The sequence below is a fragment of the Onthophagus taurus genome, chromosome 11 (assembly GCF_036711975.1).
Source record: "Onthophagus taurus isolate NC chromosome 11, IU_Otau_3.0, whole genome shotgun sequence".
Taxonomy (NCBI): Eukaryota; Metazoa; Arthropoda; class Insecta; order Coleoptera; family Scarabaeidae; genus Onthophagus; species Onthophagus taurus.
Window position 1 is genome coordinate 25,932,020 of NC_091976.1, and position 21,180 is coordinate 25,953,199.

The following is a 21,180-nucleotide window of genomic DNA, read 5'->3' on the forward strand; positions in this document are numbered from 1 at the left end:
CAAATATCACGATTGAGTGGAAAGTTTAATTAAAAGCTTAGTACGTGGTGTGATGGTGGCGAGTTTCAACGAATGCAATGTGCAAATCGTTTCAACTTTTTTACTTTTTTAGCGCTTTTAATTTTCATCTATCTATGGTTCGTTGTTAATTGGTTTCCTTAGATGTGGTTAAATGAAACATTTTTGAGATACTTACTTGTCTGTGAATGAAAACTACAGAACCGAGAAGTCTCCACGTGCCTCCTTGTCGATCCACGTGCAGCATCCGTAGGATTTGCAGGAATCGAATTCCTCGAATGGCTGAAGTGGCGAAAACTTGCCCGTTTGAACCGAGGGTAAGAACCACTATTGATGCTACTACAACTATTAAATCTGCAAGAAAATTAATTTAACGTATTAAAATCGAAATTCTTTAAATTTATCTATTGAAAAGGCATATTATTTCCAGAGATACGCTTCGTGAAGCGATTTCAATTCAATCTCGGGAAATTTACGCAAGAACTCACTCGGGTACAAGAAAAGAATGGAATATTTTTCGCTCTTATTCAAAGTTTTACTTCTATAAATTTAGCACGTAACCCCCAACTGAACGTTTTAGCACCAGCGCCTGCTGTGCTCGTAATTGGCCATATCGTTAAAGTTTGCTCGGCGATATGAATGATTGCGAAGTCACGCAAGTTAGGTCAAGTAAATTCATTTTGAATTCGGTCCTGGAACACCCGGAAGGTATAATATTAAATGCAGCAACGTCAGCCTGCAGTACATCACTTCAACTAGGTATTTCTCCTCGGGGGAAATGAATTCTGAGAAACAACGTTAACGTTCTCCAACTGAAACTTACCGATTATGCATATTGGTTTCCTGATGAATCTCAGACGACCCCAAAATCCCATGTATTTCGATCTGCAACCTGCAGACCACAAACGTACCAGGTACTCAACGCCAAAGAAGACAACAAGGCAGATTTCCTATAAAATATAATAAAACATAAAGGATTTTATATTAAAATTAATTCAAATAAAAGCAACAAGGTTTATCTTTGTAGTTAACATAATTCAACTTGAAAGCTTTCAACAAAAACTTTATTAATATCGTCTAAGACGCACGGTTAAATCCAAAACTTGCCGCACGTCTCTCAAGACGGCTAAACCCGAATGATTCTAGTTTTAGGTCTTGTGTTAGTTTTAGTGATAGTGGTAGTGTAAAACTAGAACTAACAGTAGACCTAGAATTAGAATCATTCGGGTTTAGCCGTCTTGAAAGACGTGCAGCTAAACCCGAATGTTTCTAGTTCTAGGTCTTGTGCTAGTTAGAGTTTTAGTTCAACGAAAAATATATAACAATATAACGAATAACTATTAAAGCTAGAACTAACACTAGTATTAGAACTAATACTACACCTAGAACTAGAAACATTCGGATTTAGCCGTCTTAAGAGACGTACGGTCGGTAATCCAGTGTTAGTCCCACTTTTAGTTCAATCATAAATGTACGAATTTTTAATATATATTGATGTAATAAATGATATCGGAATAAGTTCGAAATGAGAAAACACGTGGAATGAGTCCAAACACGGCATATCGAAAAGTTATAGCACCCAAGACATAAACATTTGTATAAAATCAAGATGGCCGAAAACAAAACACTAATTAATTGTGTCAATTTTTCTTTTAAAATTTAATTTTATGATTAATATGGGGGTGTGATATATGAAATTGGATTAAAATTTTCAGATTTTTACGAAAATCATATTTTTGATAACGTTTTAGAAAATTTTTAATATATATTGATGTAATAAATGATATCGGAATAAGTTCGAAATGAGAAAACACGTGAAATGAATCCAAACACGGCATATCTAAGAGTCATAGGACCCAAGATATAAACGTACGTATAAAATCAAGATGGCCGAAAACAAAACACTAATAAATTGTGTCAATTTTTCGTTTAAAAATTAATTTTATGATTAATGTGAGGGTGTGATATATGAAATTGGGTTAAAATTTTCAGATTTTTTCGAAAATCTTATCCTTTAAGACATTTTCGAAAATTTTTAATATATATTGATGTAATAAATGATATCGGAATAAGTTCGAAATGAGAAAACACGTGAAATGAATCCAAACACGGCATATCTAAGAGTCGTAGGACCCAAGATATAAACGTACGTATAAAATCAAGATGGCCGAAAACAAAACACTAATAAATTGTGTCCATTTTTCGTTTAAAAATTAATTTTATGATTAATGTGAGGGTGTGATATATGAAATTGGGTTAAAATTTTCAGTTTTTTTCTAAAATCTTATCCTTTAAGACATTTTCGAAAATTTTTAATATGTATTGATGTAATAAATGATATAGGAATAAGTTCGAAATGAGAAAACACGTGGAATGAAACACGTCTTCAAACGCACGGCTAAATCCGAATGTTTCTAGTTCTAGGTCTAGTGTTAGTTCTAGTTTTACACTACCACTATCACTAGAACTAACACAAGACCTAAAACTAGAATCATTCGGGTTTAGCCGTCTTGAAAGACGTGCGGCTAAACCCGAATGTTTCTAGTTCTAGGTCTTATGTTAGTTAAAATTTTAGTTCAACGAAAAATATACAACAATTTAACGCTGAATAACAATCAAAACTATAACTAACACTAGAATTAGAACTAACACTACACCTAGAACTAAAAACATTCGGATTTATCCGTTTTATTGAAAGGAAAAGAAAACTAATTTTTTCGTAGAAAATTAAAACACGAACTTGGTTCAACCACAACATCATAAAAACTGTGAATGGAGAAACGGCCATAAAAGTATAAAGGGGAAGTTTTAACGTTATTTAGTACTTGGCGAGAGCGTTTATATCAGTTTATTAAAAGTTGTTCACTTAAAAGTAATTTTTGAAAATGAATAGGTTCGCGTAAAAAATTTATAACTTACCATCCAAAAAAGTGTTAAATTGGCAAAATTGGTATACGATTCTATAGTAGAAAGAACACTAAATATGAGGCACACGAGGACTAGCATAAACCTGCAAGAAAAAAAAGAACACATAAAAAAACAACATTAGAAACACACAATGGACCGTTTTTCTTTTTAAGCAGAGGCAGTTGAAGCCGGCACCTCCACCAAAGAATAAAAATGAATCATCATAAAAATTGTCATAAAAACTCTTTGAAATCTCTTTTATATGGTCGTTACAAGTCTTTCTGATTCTCATTAACCGTCGTTGACGTCACCCTTTTGTTTCGTTTTGCTTTATATTTCTTTCTGTAATAATTGAATGGGTAACAGCGGGTTACGTAAATTATCCAAAAAGTGAGAGGAGCGTTTTGAACGTAACGATCCAAAGCGTACATGGTTTGTTATTCTTGCGTTCGTGGTGAAATTGGTGGCTGCGGTACCGTTTCGCTGTCATATTAAGGGTAGTAAACATCTACCTCACAAACAAACCACAATTACCACAATTTGCTACCTCTAACATTACATAAACCATAACAGTCTATATTTAGACAATATAGGTATTACTACGGTGAATAATTAGGTGAATGTTAACTAATCTAGATTATTTCTTATCATATATGATAAGTTTATATGTCTACTTAATTTATTACAATAAATAGTGATATATGTATAAGTTATATTACCAAAGTTAAAAATAAATAAAGAATAATAGATAATATAATAATATAAATAAATAGATAAATGTTGTAAAAAAATATAAGCGTTAATATAAACTAACTACATCAATAAAGTGTTAATAGCCGAGGTTGCTAACGACCGAGGAGCTACATATCCCTCTATTAAAGAAATAGTTATAAAAGTTTCTTGGCGTAACAATCCACAGAGTTAATGTGACAAGAGGTAAGGTTGTTTGCGACCAAGGCACTCGCTACCGACGTTTAATTCTACCGTTACAGAGATGATAGCCAAGGTCGCTTGCGGCCGAGACGCTACATTTTCCTCCATTAAAAAAATGGTCATCGAAATTGCTTGCAATCGAGGCTCTACAATCTACAGCGTTAATATAGTAAAATACTATATTCTACATTATTAAAGTGATAATAACCGAGCCGCTACATTTTTCTCCATTACAGAAATAACTTGAAAGCGACAATCTAGTGCGTTAATGTGATGAGTGGCAAGGTTGCTTGCGGCCGAGGCGCTATATTCTACACTATTAAAGTTATAATAGCCGAGGTCACTTGCGACCTTGGGGCTACATTATACTCCATTACAGAAATAGTTAACGAAGTTGCTTGAAGCCGAGGCGCTACAATCTAGAGCGTTAATGTGATCAGTGCCAAGGTTGCTTGCGACCGAGACGCTTAATATTGTTCATCAATATTGTTTTCTCAAAAACTATAAGCTGTTTTTCAAAATAGGTTAGTACATTGGAAAGAGGACACTTTTATTAACACTTTGGGAAATTTTCAAACTCATATTCCAAGAAATGGATTTTATACGAATTTTTAAAACTTAATCGGCGAAAATTGCAAAACTCGAAAAAATTGTCGGTCATTTCAAAAATTTATTTCTCAAGAACTGAAAGTGATTTTTCAAAACGGCTTTTTGCATTAAAAAGAGGATACTTTAATTAATAATTGGTGATATTTCCACGAGGATCCTTCAAGAAATTAATTTTATAGGGAACTTTGAAAATTATCGATGAAAATTGCAACATCGAAAATTTTATCAAAACTTTAAATACTATTTTCTCAAAAACTAAAAGTTATTTTTCAAAATGGGTTGGTTCATTGGAAAGAGGACACTCTTATTAACACTTTGGGAAATTTTCATACTCATATTCCAAGAAATGGATTTTATACGAATTTTTAAAACTTAATCGGTGAAAATTGCAAAACTCGAAAAAATTGTCGGTCATTTCAAAAATTTATTTCTCAAGAACTGAAAGTGATTTTTCAAAATGGCTTTTTGCATTAAAAAGAGGATACTTTAATTAATAATTGGTGATATTTCCACAAGGATCCTTCAAGAAATTAATTTTATAGCGAATTTTGAAAATTATCGGTGAAACTTACAAAATCGATAATTTTATCAAAACTTCAAATATTGTTTTCTCAAAAACTAAAAGTTATTTTTCAAAGTGGGTTGGTTCATTGGAAAGAGGACACTTTTATTAACACTTTGGGAAATTTTCATACTCATATTCCAAGAACTGGATTTTATACGAATTTTTAAAACTTAATCGGCGAAAATTGCAAAATTCGAAAAAATTGTCGATCATTTCAAAAATTTATTTCTCAAGAACTGAAAGTGATTTTTCAAAACGGCTTTTTGCATTAAAAAGAGGATACTTGAATTAATAATTGGTGATATTTCCACAAGGATCCATCAAGAAATTAATTTTATAGCGAATTTTGAAAATTATCGATGAAAATTGCAACATCGATAATTTTATCAAAACTTCAAATATTGTTTTCTCAAAAACTAAAACTTATTTTTCAAAGTGGGTTGGTTCATTGGAAAGAGGACACTTTTATTAACACTTTGGGAAATTTTCATACTCATATTCCAAGAAGTGGATTTTATACGAATTTTTAAAACTTAATCTTCGAAAATTACAAAATACGTATAAATTTTCGATCATTTCAAAAATTTATTTCTCAAGAACTGAAAGTGATTTTTCAAAACGGCTTTTCGCATTAAAAAGAGGATACTTTAATTAATAATTGGTGATATTTCCACAAACATCCTTCAAGAAATTAATTTTATAGCGAACTTTGAAAATTATTGATGAAAATTACAACAACGAAAATTTTATCAAAACTTCAAATATTGTTTTCTCAAAAACTAATAGTTATTTTTCAAAACGGGTTGGATCATTGGAAAGAGGACACTTTTATTAACACTTTGGGAAATTTTCATACTCATATTCCAAGAAGTGGATTTTATACGAATTTTTAAAACTTAATTTTCGAAAATTGCAAAATTCGAAAAAATTTTCAATCATTTTACTATCGACTATCTATTAAAAAGAGGATACCTTAATTAATAATCGACAGTGATAACAGTGACAGTTCTGTTAGTAATAAATTAATAATATTGTATTAATATTAATAAAAAAACTATTGATTTAAAGATTTTAATTAGCATATATACGGTGGCATGCAACTTAAAACCTGAACTATAACTGTAGGAATATTTGCGATGCAAATTTTAACGAGAATGAGTACCAAAAATAGAAAATCCCTTTGCTTAGGAGATACGAGAATAACCCGGCCAGATTTGTTATTCAAATTTCTAAGAACAAGAAGTAATAGTCTACCGAAAAACTCACTGAAGGTGATTTTCAATCATTTATGAAAAATTCAAGAAAAACATTACAATTTATTCAGCTGCCTCTTAAAAGATCAATTTTACACTCAACTTTTTAACAATAAAACTTTTTTATACCACCCTTAGCGTTTGATTTATATTAAAAATTCCCATTGGACCTCACTCATTTATAACACGTAAAAGTTCTCTTTCAGCATTTTGACAAACCCACGTTTGTGAGACGGTTTAAAGGTCTCACCATTTCAACCGCAGCAATTTCGCGGGTACTGAACTTGGTTTTGTGTCCCGAGTCCAATTTATCACACCCAAACGCCTGGGGATTAAACACCGCTGTTGTCGCAGACCGTAAAAGCGCTACAATGCAAGCGGGAAGTCTTGTGTAATTACGCCTTTATAAGTATGTAGCGTCTTTGTTTCATTTTCGACTTCCTTTTAAAGTTAAATAACAAGAATTTAACATTCAACATTAGTTTACTTTACGGTTAAGTAAAGCGTAGTTGTAATTTCCGTCGTTCTTTGTTGGAATTGATTATTTTTTTTTGAGCCAACTACGTGTGAATCCTTTATATGAAGGGAAACGTTTTCATAAAGAATCGTTAGCGTGGACTCTTAAGCGTCTTGTCAAGGCCGTGGTTTCGATTTCCTATAAATTGTAGTGGTCATTATTTTTTCTGGAATTTAAATTTGTATTCAACGAAATGTTTGGATGTAAAAAATTTCAAAAATGTTGCGAATCCCATAAATTTTATCTAGGAGAACACGTCGTTTACGACCAGGACATAAAATGAGAACAATTTCCTAAAGCTTCCAAACGAAAGTTGGCGCAGCTTTTTCGTAACTCGATAGAAAACCGCACGGTAGTCGTCGTCTCCTTTTCTCTCAGGACACAAAGTCCCAATGGACGGTTGAAACAGACAAAAGACCGAATGTTGCAAAATTGATAAGAAAAGGTGCAATGGCGTCAGCGAATTTCAATCAATAAACGCATCGGGAAGCTTCGAGATTATCTGATTTTCAAAATTGATTTTTATTCCAAGTAAATGTGCTTGTTACTAATACACTTTGACAGTAACATCGGACCGAAATGTTTGTGTCCATAATTTATTATTGCACTCTATCGGTCGCGTTCCGTTATTAAAATTTAATTATCGGTCATTATACAGTATCATGTGCTGGCGAAACGATCCGAATTAATGTTGATGGTGACCTTTTGTTTTAATATTTTGTTTCAAAATAGCAGTTGTATTTTGATACTTCAAAGCTATAACAATGGATGATATTAATAAAAAAGATTTAATAATAATTTACCGGCTCCTCCACCAAAAATAACTAAATTATTGAAGTTAAATTAAATAAAATTAAAATCTTATTCAGTCAATAAAATAACTTTAACACACATTTATCACGTTAAAACAGGTATTACGTTAACAAATGTAATTATCTCATCAATAATGAAAAGCAGCTTTGACAAAATGAACAGTGGACACAGATAGATCCATTACAAAGCAATATGCCGCGTTTATGTGCAACATTTTGTTCGTGTTCATTCTGCTAGGAATAATTTGGTACATGTTTAAACCGGTGGATTGAACAATTACGTGTTGTGAGCTCTGCTGGTTGAAATACCGTGAAAAATGAGATTTTTGAAATAAATTTACAACAAAAAATTTACTGGAATACTAAACGACATGCAACGGTTTTGTATGCTAAGGGTAATTTGCACAGCAAACGGCACGCAATGTCAAGGGTAATAGTTAAGAGTCTTTAATTTCGATGTTGGTATGCAAAATAAATACAAACTCTGAATTGTTTACAAAGTAATTGCCTTGGTATCTGACGTTTATAAAAATTTACCGCGTGCGTTTCTCATCCGATCGGCAAATATTTACTGCTCGAAGACACGAAATAACCCGTCTCAATAAATGTTTAACCGATATTGGAATCCTTTTGGTGTTGAGTGTTCTGGCGAAACGATATCGATTTTTAATAACGCCGTCACAGGAAATCGTGGTAAATAATTGATCGTTAAAATAAAGCGTGTGTATAAGTATGTCAAGGACGAAACGACCCACGTACCAGTACATACACAAAAAGTTATTTATTTTAATTCTTTTATAAAAGTGTATTAAAACAACATTTATATTTCTACATGTATTGTAGGTACATAATCAATCTTGGTGTGGATTTTAGTTGCTCATCTAATTGGCAAACACCTAACTAATGATCTAATCTGTTGTTTATAGTTTACTCCACGAGTAAATGTCAATAGTGGATTTAACAAAGATTTAATATTGATTAATAATCAACTCTAATTGTCTAAGTTGTCTCATTTAATTTGCAATTTTTCTTGTATCTTCATTTATTTTTCATATCTGTAATATTGGTAAGATTTAATCAAATTAATTGAAATAATTAACTTAAGAATTAAATAATTATAATTGACGAAGCATTACCTGCAATGTTTATTATATTGAAATTTTTATCTCTCTCTCCATGTGAGCATCACGTGGTTATCAGAAAAGTGCATAAAAATCCTAAATTAATCGACTGGCAAAAAAAATGTTGCTTGAATTTCACCAAAAATAGTAGACCACTAATACATTTCAAAGAAAATTTCGACGGAAAATTTCAGATTATCAAGATCATAATAAGGAAAGACGATAAGCTGTGATGATCTTCGTTATAGTGGCGTAGGGGGATAGCCACGGATCCATCTTCTGAAGTTTTCCCTCTTCCCAGCAAAACCCTTAGACTGCTGCATAGTCTAAACAGTCTTCCCTCGGCTGGCCGCAATCTTCGTTACTGTCGCTTCCCATGTTGTTCTCGATCTCCTTCCCTACCAGGCAGTTTCTTATTCTGTAATATGTCCGAATCTCAAGTTTCATCATTAACAAATTGTAAATTCATCTGATTTTCATATTATCTCATGTTTCCGGATATTTCTGTATCTGAGAGCAAAAGTGATGGAGAGCAATATTGTTTAGAATAAAATTTGCTACAACTTTTCTTTTTAAAGTTTTTCTGTAATATGTCCGAATCCCGAGTTCCACCATTAACAACTAGTAAATTCATCTGATTTTCATATTATCACATGTTTCTGGATATTTCTGCATCTGACAATGAGAGCACAAGTGATGCAGAGCAATATTGTTTAGAATAAAATTTGCTACAACTTTTCTTCTAAAAGTTTTTCTGTAATATGTCCGAATCCCGAGTTCCACCATTAACAACTTGTAAATTCATCTGATTTTCATATTATCACATGTTTCTGGATATTTCTGCATCTGAGAGCAAAAGTGACACAGAACAATATTGTTTAGAATAAAATTTGCTACAACTTTTCTTCTAAAAGTTTCTCTGTAATTTGTCCGAACCCGAGTTTTATCATTACCCATTTGTAAATTCATCTGATTTTCATATTATCATATGATTCTGGATATTTCTGCATCTGAGAGAAAAAGTGATGCAGGGCAATATTGTTTAGATTAAAATTTGCTACAACTTTTCTTCTAAAAGTTTTTCTGTAATATGTCCGAATACCGAGTTCCACCTTTAACAACTAGTAAATTCATCTGATTTTCATATTATTGCAAGTTTCTTGATATTTCTGCATCTGAGAGCAAAAGTGATGCAAAGCAATATTGTTGAGAATAAAATTTGCTACAACTTTTCTTCTAAAAGTTTTTCTGTAATTTGTCCAAATCCCGAGTTTTATCATTATCAATTTGTAAATTTATATGATTTTCATATTATCGCAAGTTTCTTGATATTTCTGCATCTGAGAGCAAAAGTAATGCAGAGCAATATTGTTTAGAATAAAGTTTGCTACAACTTTTCTTCTAAAAGTTTTTCTGTAATATCTCCGAATCCCGAGTTCCGCCATTAACAACTTGTAAATTCATCTGATTTTCATATTATCACATGTTTCTGGATATTCCTGCATCTGACAATGAGAGCAATATTGTTTAGAATAAAATTTGCTACAACTTTTCTTCTAAAACTTTTTCTGTAATATGTCCGAATCCCGAGTTCCGCCATTAACAACTTGTAAATTCATCTGATTTTCATATTATCACATGTTTCTGGATATTTCTGCATCTGAGAGCAAAAGTGACACAGAACAATATTATTTAGAATAAAATTTGCTACAACTTTTCTTCTAAAAGTTTTTCTGTAATTTGTCCGAACCCGAGTTTTATCATTACCCGTTTGTAAATTCATCTGATTTTCATATTATCATATGATTCTGGATATTTCTGCATCTGAGAGCAAAAGTGATGCAGAGCAATATTGTTTAGATTAAAATTTGCTACCACTTTTCTTCTAAAAGTTTTTCTGTAATATGTCCGAATCCCAAATTCCACCATTAACAACTTATAAATTCATCTGATTTTCATATTATCATATGTTTTTGGATATTTCTGCATTTGAGAGCAAAAGTGATGCAGAGCAATATTGTTTAGAATAAAATTTGCTACAACTTTTCTTCTAAAAGTTACCATTAATAACCATTAATAACTAGTAAATTCATCTAATTTTCATATTATCGCATGTTTCTGGATATTTCTGCATCTGAGAGCAAAACTGACAGAGAACAATACTGTTAAAAATAAAGTTTGCTACAACTTTTGTTTTAAAAATTTTTCTGTAATATGTCCGAATCCCGAGTTCCACCATTAACAACTTGTAAATTCATCTGATTTTCATATTATCACGTTTCTGGATATTTCTGCATCTGAGAGCAAAGTGATAGACCAGCTTTATCAGGAAAAAACTAGACTCAATAAGAGACTCGACAAGAATCAATGAAGCAACCTCACTAGGTATTAATAAGACGATAATACTTTGGTAGAGCAGAATGTTCCTGCTACATGTTCCACTTCTATAGTTGGAAAAAGAGCGTTCTTAAAGAAAGAATTGCACAAATTACGGATTATAGGAAGTTACTTAGGCCAGTGTTAAAGGAACAACACTGTTTCGAAAAATCGGTACCATCGCTAGCTAGAAATACAATTGTTTGTCAAAAAAACCTAAGTATTTAGGTATTATTCTAATAGAGTTACAAAAGGTGGTCTCGCGGTCCAGCGTCTTAGAGCTATTGAGAAAACGTGAAGTTTGTCATTCAAATGATTTTACAAAACTGTATGGCGATTCAGAACCTCCCAGCTAATACAAAACCTGTCCCAAGCTAGGTTGAAAGACTTTTTGAGACCTTTATAAATTGACAACAGCATCTTTAGCATAAATCAAATAAATGAGAAAAAGACCGTAACCAATCGTGAAGTCCATCTACTATTGTACTGTTTGTAAACTTTATCAATACATATAAGACTCCCGATAAGAAAGTATGTTGAAAAAGGAAGTTGTTGCAGAGGATCTGGAATTTATGTCAAGGAAAGTTTTCGATAAGAAACACAAAATGGTGTTGAAATTGATGTCTGCTACGAATATAGTTATTTAAGATCAAAAATAACAACGGATGGGAGAACATGAAAAAAAAATAGAAAGCAGAATAGGCTAAGGAAAACAACAGTTAATCTGATACATGTTGACAGAATGCTAGAACAAAAAATTTTAAAACTTCTTTTCCAGTGAGTACCGACAAAAAAGGATACCTGGATAAGCGGCATTCAGAGAATACTGCCGGAGAGAAACCTAACACCAGGTGACTAAGAGGATAGAAGTGTCATTTATTAAAAAGGTGTAATTTTTTTTGCCATTGCCAAATTTAAATAGGGTATATTAATCACGTTTAATAAACCATTTCAGACATTTTAATAACAAGCATAGTGTAATAAGATTAACGATTACGTTTTTATCGCACTTTTAGTCTTAAACAAAATTAGTTTTTGTAAATTCCAAATTTAGATTGCGTGTATTCGCCGTGTTTCGTGGGTTATTCTGTATAATTTAAGGTCAAGTAGAACGTAAGTTGAGTGGACATAATTTCATTAATAGCAGATATAAACTCAACATAATTTGTTGTGTAGCTTATTTTCATCCTCAACACAGGCAAGTTTTTTAAATAAGTAATAAATGACTTTACAAATTTTATTTATTATTATTCTTAGATGATTCATGTTATGATTCATTTTATTATGATTCATTTTAGTGTGATTCATTTTATTACGATACAAATATTAACCAAGGAAGTAGTTTCTTTGAAAATAAGGGGAAAAGTTAACAAAGAATTGAAGGAGAAATCACGTCGTGGTACGAATTGTTAAACAGTATATAAAAGGGAAAATATCCACGCGATAAAATACGCAAAATCCAACAAGTTCAAATAGTAATCAATCTTATTAAACATCAACGTTTCCCCGAATTCTAAATATAACGTAGAAAATTTCAGCCGAAGATTTAATTGAACTCAATCGATTTTACGTCAAACCTAAAACTATCCTCTTTACAAAAATTTATCCCGGCAAGTTTTTAAAAACTTTAAAAATCTTTTAACTTACACTGTAAAATGGTAGATGAAGCACAACCATCCACCGGGATGTTCCAAAAACACATACGTCCTTTCTTGTACGGTTTTACCCTTTTTATGATGGAAAACGTACTTTGCTTTAAACGCTTGATCAATAGGTAGATAAATCGGATAATACGGATCTGGAACACCCCGCGGTGTTTCCGAAACTTCCTCGCCCTCTTCCTCATCGACAACATCTTCTGCGGAAATAACGTCATGAGATTTTCCGTGTCCCCTGGAGAAACGATTTTTTCGTTTTAACGGGGTTGGAACGCGTTTGTGGTGTGCTTCGCCAAAACGAGGTGCGCGATGACCTCTTAAACGATGAAGGAATGGTAAACGTTCTGTTGGTTCACAATCGGTTAACTCGTCTTCACTTCCGGTAGCTGGTCCAGTTGTGGAAGTAGATTTGTACCTTTTCGATTTGGGTTATTATTTTATTTTATTAAATCTAGTTTGGATGATGATTTGATATAAAATTTTAATTAGAACTAAATTAATTCAAAATCGTTTATGCGAAAAGGTGCTTGAGAAATCCTTTGAAAGATAGGAAAATGCGTTACATCACTCGGGGGTGGTTATGTATAGCATCTAAATCGTGATGCTGAAATTGGATCGTGGTGGAGTGAACTGGTTTAATGAGTAACTTAATCTCGGGACAATTGGCTTGAAACGTATCCCGGAAATAACATCGAGGATTCAGAAACTACTAATTGGATACCGTTCTGACTTTTAAACGAATAAGGTTTTCCCCAAGGTGGAAAGTTGCGGACTCACTTCCTGCAATTTCGAAAGGAAATCACTTATTTACACACGGATGCGATTACTATTACGAAACGTTTACGAGGATTAATTTTATGTTTCGTTTTTTGCATCATTTAATTAATTTTTGCAGACGATATCGTTGTGGATAAAAATGGTTATTAAGTTAATTTGATGGTCTACTTTTGATAACTTTCCCCAGTTGTCGACAATCACTAATGCAATTACGTGGCTTCAATTCACTTAATGCAAACGCAGCCAATCCTCGAAAACGGAATCAGTCGTTTATGGATTGTTTCTAACTAACAAATAAGCGTGGAGATTGCGGAAACGGAAACCGGTTTCGTAGATGAGTCTCTGGTTAAGTGAATTAAAAACGAAACTCAAATTTCCTCTTGTCAGCTACACATGCATTCGGGACTTTGAACTTTGCCATTTCACCCGCTCCGAAGACAGACAATCTCTTTGGATCAATAACGGAGGGAGTGCTGAATTTAAAGTGAAATGTAGAAATTGTTACAGTAGAAGTTGAAAAGTTAACCTAAATCATTTCAATCTAGTTCAACTTTCCGCGCATTTAGATTTCTATCTATTCGTTCCAACTTTACAACAGTGTCTTCACGACCAGAAATGAGAATTCGATAACATGGCCTTCAGACACATATCAGAATGTTGGGGAAAATCTTGATTGCAGTAACCCAGCGTTTTCGCAATTTTGAATTTATCCAAACCCGGTTCCCATCGGGTCAGAAAATTACTGTAGTCACGCAAAGAACCGGTAGACCGTGTTGGGCTTGTGATAGATGTGACGTAAAAACGAATTGCAAAAGACCCAAAGTTAACTTTTTCTTGAAAAATCAAATCATCATCCAAATTAATTTATTTCTTCTCCACACCAACCTCGGTGGATCATCCTCTGGTGTATCTCCACATAACGCAGCTTCAGATCCCGATCCACCGTAAGTCCTACCATGTTCACTTCCAACATGATTTATAGGACTTTTCAACACGCTTAGAACCAGATCTTCAGGATACACATCATGACACTTATTCCTCTCTTCGTAAGCTTTCGCGCAAGAATTTCTCCTGCTGCGTTCGCTTTCGAACAAGGACGTAGGATGCGCATGGTTCCCAGCTATGGGGACCAGGCTCAGCTTCCTACTGGTCCTGTAGAGGTTCTCTTGTTCCGACCGGTTCATATCGCCGAACATCACTAGTGACAGCATCGGGTAGTCGGCGGTAACCACCCGGCCTTCGCGGATCTAAGTAGCATTTGTCCTCCTCTAGGACAACATAATAGGATCAGGAAGGATAAGGGAATTTATAGGGATTGGGTTGGGGGAATGATTCGAAATTGACGGACGAAGACGTGGTGAAAGGATTATGTCATTGCTGTTTAAGAAAAGAATAAATAAAATTAATTGATACAAAAATTTACATTTTTTAAGTTATTTGCGATGGGAAAACTTCTGCCAAAATCTTGTGTACAAACCAAGAAATTTTTAAAATTAACATAAAACTATATATTCTTAGATTTTATTATAATTAAAATCGTAATGTTTTTATATCACAGTATTTAATAAAGAGTGTACGTTTTAATCGGCGTTGACGATTAACGATCCATAAACGTGTAAAGGAACGGGATCTGAAACGTCGAAAATGAACAAAGCCGATTTTAATGAAAACGTGAAACAACAAACGAGTTTCAGAGATCAACGATTTGGACACGATGGATATAACAGGTGACGTAAATATCGCGTAATCCTTAATGTGAGAACGGAAAATGTTGGATTTGTTGAGATTGAAACATTTCTTGTACAAAACAACAATCACAACTAAAAATTTAGAAATATTAACACAGATGATTAATTGATTGGTTCAATTTTAGACAGATATCGAATTATGCTTATGGGAGATGTTGTTTTATTTTTTCGGAATTCTTCTTTTTATTCTTGTGTGATAGAGTTCGCTATATTGTGAAAAAGATTTCAACAGGAGATATGATTAGAAATGCAATTTTCTTCTGTAAGATCCTCGATTAGCTTATGGTGTACAAACTGGTTTTCTTCACGGTCTGATTCGCCACGTTTTCATGTAATGGACCTAATGGTATTGTAATGTTTCCAACAAAAAAAGTACGAGGTTAAAATCATTTTCATCATCCAATTCCTGTGTTAGTTGAACCAAATTGATTTGGACGATACAAAAATCTATTCAGTGTTGCTTACTATGCGGGCTATTCCTGCAAGGCAAAACGCCCCTCATATACGGATTGGAGTGTGGCTAGAAAAGTGGTCACTTGCACATCCGTGGACCAGGCGATTCAAACATTTAAGCCTTTCGACCCATCAGCCTAACGTCATTTCTGTTGAAAATCCATGAAAAAGTTCTGGAATGGTATATCCGTACTGTGCTATTGATATCTGGTCCACTGAGTCGCCACCAGTATGCTTATCAAGCGGGAAAATCAGCAGAATTGGGTCTACACAACTTAGTTGGTAGAGTATCCAGGACGCTGCAGGATAAAGAAATCTTGGTTTGTGCGTTTCTGGATATAGAAGGAGCAATACCACAATTTCTTGAAAGAGCTGCTCTTGACAGGGGAGTGGAAGCAATTATAGCGGGTTGGATCCGCAATATGCTTGATAGTAGAATAGTTTCTACTTCACTGCTACTTCGCTGCCCGCAGGGAGGGGTGTTATCTCCCCTGCTTTGGTCCCTCCTGGTTGATGATCTGATTGCGATAGTCGAGGCCGTTGGTGTAGAAATACAACCTTATGCTGATGACATTGTCGTTATGGTCAAAGGAACCTGTTTGTCGAGGATATCTAAAGTCGAGAACATCTCGATAAACCCGCAAAAGACAATTGTTGTGCCCTTCACCAGGAAACGAAAGTTGGATGGACTAACCGCCCAACTGTCCAAGGCGAAGAAATTCCTTTCTCAAAGGATGTCAAATATGTAGGAGTAATCCTAGACAAAACCTTGTCATGAAATGGACTATCCATTGTTAGACTATCCTTGTGGACATTCTGAGAAGGTTGACACTATAGATGTAGAGTCTCTAGTCAACGAGATTGTATCTTTAGCCAATAACATTGGACTAGAGGTAAATAGCAATGATATTGATGAACTTGTGGAAGACAATAATCAAGAGTTGACCACCGAAGAACTTACAGAATTGCTTCGTCTATCACAGCAAGAAGATGTGGAGGAAAGTGTTTCAGACAAGAAAGCACTAATCTGATGCAATCAAAGAAATGCTAAAAGCATGAGAAAATGTTGCGTCATTCGTTGAAAAACATCACCCTAATGAGGTTGTGGCTGTACGAGCTGCAAATTTATTTTACGACAATGCTGTGTCACATTTTGAAGCGCCGTCGAAAGCAAACATCACTAGATGGCTTTCTAGTAAAAAGTGATTAGGTATGTGGCATAAATTCATAAATAATAAACTACTGGAAGAAATAATAAAACCTGGTAAGTAAGAGTTTTTACTTTACGAGTAAGATTCTGGAACGAATTATGCTCGTTATGCGAGGTTCAACTGTATTTTTGCTCCAATATCACCAGGCTACTACAAAAACCCAAAATCAACTTTCGAGCTTGCAATTGGAGCCTCGTAGCCACCAACCCCTGGAATAACGTAGCCCTCCGCCCTTGTGAAGCGCAAGTTCACCACCTAATCCAAGGCAAAGATCGAAACAACCTGACTTTTCGATAGCCCGCTTAGATAACAATTTAGCAACCAACACTGCGTCAGTTTAATTAGTGAGTAATCCCTAGCGTCTAGTATTTTTGAATGCTTCTGTTCTTCCTGTATTAACTTTTTCAATTTTTTAGTCACTTCATTAAGTTATCTTTACTTTTCGACTTGTTACCATCATTTCCACAATTATTGGGTTTCAGCAATTTTTTTCTTTGGCTGAAATAATTCGAGGTTATATGGAAGCCTTCTTGTATATGATTCATCAAGTTAACTTTTATGCGCAATTCTAATGTTAGTGCGAGATTTTTCTATGAATACATCTTGGCTGTTTTTTATTAGATAATAAGTTTATTCTTCTTATTATTATATACACACTTCGTGTAAAACCCTTTCAAAAGAAATTTCTCAACAGTAGGGGTGTAAGTTTGCCCCCAATTCCTAGGTTTGAAAGCTTTTCGTGTATCGGGTCGTAATCGGATTATTTCTGTAATTGAGCAATTTGGCTTAAAGCAAATCCATCTATCCGAATAATTAATGATATGAAAAGGTCTCCTCCAGGTTTTGAGATGTAGTTAGGGAGTTCTGATTACATCAATTTTCCAGAAATCTTAAAATATGCTTGGAATTTGATTATGCTTTGTGTTTTGAGAAGAAGAAACGTCTTGCATCTTCTGGATTTAATGCCCAATGTGTAAGTGCACTTATTTCAACATCCTTAATGCTGGTAGAGTTCATTATCTCGTCATTAAAATTATACAAAAGTAGACCATCTATTACGATCTTCTGACTATTAATAATAATTTTAGGTATTGTTACACAACACTGTCTTGGCGTTAAGATAACTTCCTAGATATTTGATCCTCTTCATCTCTCGTTTCTCCCAGCAATGTTGGGTTTTAAATTTTTGCTGTGCACAAAACATTAGGGATTGTTTTTGGGAATGTATGAAATCTTACTTTTTATACCGGATGTTTAAGACCTAAGCATTATACATGTTATATAGTTTAATTAACAAAATTATTCTAATTCGTATATATCTAATAAAATTTGGAATTGTTGTCTACACATTATTATAAAGAAGTTTTCCTCGCAAATTTTTTCTTTGTACAACATATTATGAGAACATACATAGTTTAACGTCACTCAAGATTTTAATTATCAATGTTGTTTCACCTGTTTTACATGGAAACACTATAGAATGTATTTGATTTATTATAATTTCACCTCCATCGATAGGAGAATTAATTGAATTTCAAAGCAGAGTACACTAATGAATTAAATCACGAAAACACGTAGGCTCCGCCGAGGAACTCGAAGCTCATCTTGTTATCTCAACAGCTCAGCTTCTGTTTCAATCAAGGAGTGAGTAAAAAGTTTGTTGTCTCCTTCTCTCTTTTATAACAAAATCTCAATTTCTTCCGGATTTATTAACTTTTCCGAGTGTTTCACCAATTCGACTAAAAATTGACCGGATGAGAAACAAAACCGCTTCATTTGATGAATTAATTAAAACGACGTCTGCTCAGTTTTATTAATTAAAAATTCATCCCCCGGGCGAGCTTACCGCCGCCACCAGAACGAGGCCCATAATTAACGTTAGAAAATCTTAGAAAGGATAAGGCCTTGATATCAGGTTTAATAGGTAATTAGCGTGGAGACGAGGTGTTTGTCCTAAGGGACGCGAAAGGGCACCACTCAAAGATGCCCGACATTATAAGGCGAGTACACTCGGTAATGGGCGGCTCTTGAAACAAGAAGGAAGTGGCCATTGTTCTAGTTTTGCAAGATGAAAACCTCTATTTCTCTAGAAGAAAAAACCGACTTTGTCTTCTTTTAATATATCAAAAAAAGAATTATTTAAACTAATTAAAAAAATTTAACCATTTATTTAATAAAATGGTGTCATTAATATCCGATTCATCATCTTTCACATGATTAGAGAATGTCATGTAACATTCTCTATTTGATAATGAAGATATTTTTTAGTCTCAAATAATAAGATGTAACCCATTTTTAAATTTTAACTCGGACGCCAAGGTTAATAAATTATGCATGTAGTTTTCATAAAACCATCGCATGTTCCGTATATTTTACTATATAAAAACGCACATGCAACCACCTTAACTAATATCTAATCTCATATTCATATGAGATCGGACGCCCTACAAAATAATCCGTAACAACATGTAATTCAAATAATTTAGATTTTATTCCACGTGTGCATTTTACTCAATCAATATTTAACGGGAAACTTATTTTCCAAGAAAATAGGTTGCCACTTTTACCAGAAAATTTCGCGTGAAGGAAACTGTCCAAAAGTACATACTTAAAGAACTGCATTACTACAGTTTAAAAGTACTGTTTTAAAAGTGCTTTGAAGTGTTAAATTACTTTTTTATGATGTGCGAGTTTTCCCTCTTTTTTCCTATTTTTTACAATGTTTCAAAAATAATAAAATTTCCAATATAAATAAACAAACGTTTATTTCCATTCAATTTTATGGCGTATTTATTTGTTTTATAGTGTTGAAAATCGAAAAAAAACAAAAGGAAACGGCGATTTCCATGTTAATTTCAAAGTGTGCATAAATCCATAAATTTTCCCGGCCCTTGCGACGGTTTCGAGCTCAAAGTACATCGATTTAGCAGTCCATCACGGCGTCGTCGTTTCAACAAAATGCATTTGTAACCATCCGATATCCTTTGGACAGGCGTCAAACGCAAGGCTTAGCCTCACTATGACACATCCGACTTGTTTTCTGAAGGGATTAAGGGATCGTACTCGCTTTTGCAACAGGTGAAACAAGAATTGAACTTAAAATGTAACCATGACAAGAAACTAGATGAAAAATGTGCTCTCATAATACGTTTTATAAGAAAATTTTTAATTTATTTAAAAAAAATATATAAATTTAAAGTAAGATAAAGTGATTATTTATAATAATACCTTTAAATTTTATTTTTTCTTCTACTTTTGATTAGTTCCAGTTATCACAAATAAGTTAGAAAACACGACGGGTTAAAATAATTGTTGAAAACTTCATTTTAATTTATATAAAATAATGATAAAATAATACAAGGAGTTAAATCATTTATTATTAATCGTGGATAACATTGGAAAATAAAAAAAATAACACCTCATTTAATTTCAACGGATATAAAATTGTTTTTGGTTACGAAAATTGTTCCGTTTTTACAAGTGTAAAGTGAAAAAATGTTGGACGCGCGAAACGTGCTTGGGACGAGACCTCGGAACCAACTGTTGGATCAAGTGTTGAGGGCGCATGTTGGGCCAAGGGGGATGATGACGTGCACGGAATCGATCCAAACGGTAGCCCAACAACCCCCCACCACTACACCTGTGGGGTTTTGCAATAACAATCACCTCAGAACCGCGTACTACAAACGTCTGGGTTACCATAGGACACAATCGCAATTATGTGTGTCATTTAAGAAAATAAATAATAAATAGATTTAATCCGGTCGGGTATATAAATTGTTGTAATTTTGACCAATTACATTTTTGGTGGATGCGCCGGAAATATTAAACTTGAATCATATCTAGTTTTTGATTTTTCTATTAACTCAGTAAACCAATAATATAATAGATGCAGCTCTGAATTTAGTCTCATCATCAAAATGACTGCGTCTAACATTGATAATAATCCATTTAAGATATCCATATTGCCTAAATTATGTAGAACACTCTTTGTGCGGATTTTTATTTGTCTGATGTCGTTATGGTTCTTGTTTTTCTATTGCACTTTTAGTTTTTTGTCTGACTTCTTTCCATCAGACCTCGTTTGGGCTTCAAAATTTTCCTTTGTCGTTCTAGATTGTATCTGGATATTCCCATCCAATTAAGTTTGGAGCTTTTTTGAGTTTCTGAGTCTTTTCTTAGTTTTCTAATACATCAAGAAATCATGATCCATAATAATTTC

The 21,180-nt window shown here is 33.5% G+C and overlaps 1 protein-coding gene across 5 annotated transcripts in view; it reads right to left on the minus strand.

The window, feature by feature from the left end:
* Positions 1-21,180, minus strand: part of LOC111415520 (potassium voltage-gated channel subfamily KQT member 1-like) — an 81,362-nt gene that overhangs the window by 29,819 nt on the left and 30,363 nt on the right. For 3 of the 5 annotated variants that reach the window (XM_071199969.1, XM_071199968.1, XM_071199967.1), the window contains exons 1-6: positions 20,187-20,481; positions 14,432-14,923; positions 12,759-13,184; positions 2,938-3,028; positions 842-968; positions 197-372 (exon numbers count right to left, since the gene is read on the minus strand). In XM_071199969.1, the coding sequence (XP_071056070.1) occupies positions 197-372; positions 842-968; positions 2,938-3,028; positions 12,759-13,184; positions 14,432-14,757 (1,146 nt within the window). In that variant the 5' untranslated portion in view covers positions 14,758-14,923; positions 20,187-20,481. Of the gene's footprint in view, positions 1-196; positions 373-841; positions 969-2,937; positions 3,029-12,758; positions 13,185-14,431; positions 14,924-20,186; positions 20,482-21,180 lie in introns of those variants that run through there. The other 2 variants (XM_071199971.1, XM_071199970.1) reach the window with 1 other exon arrangement.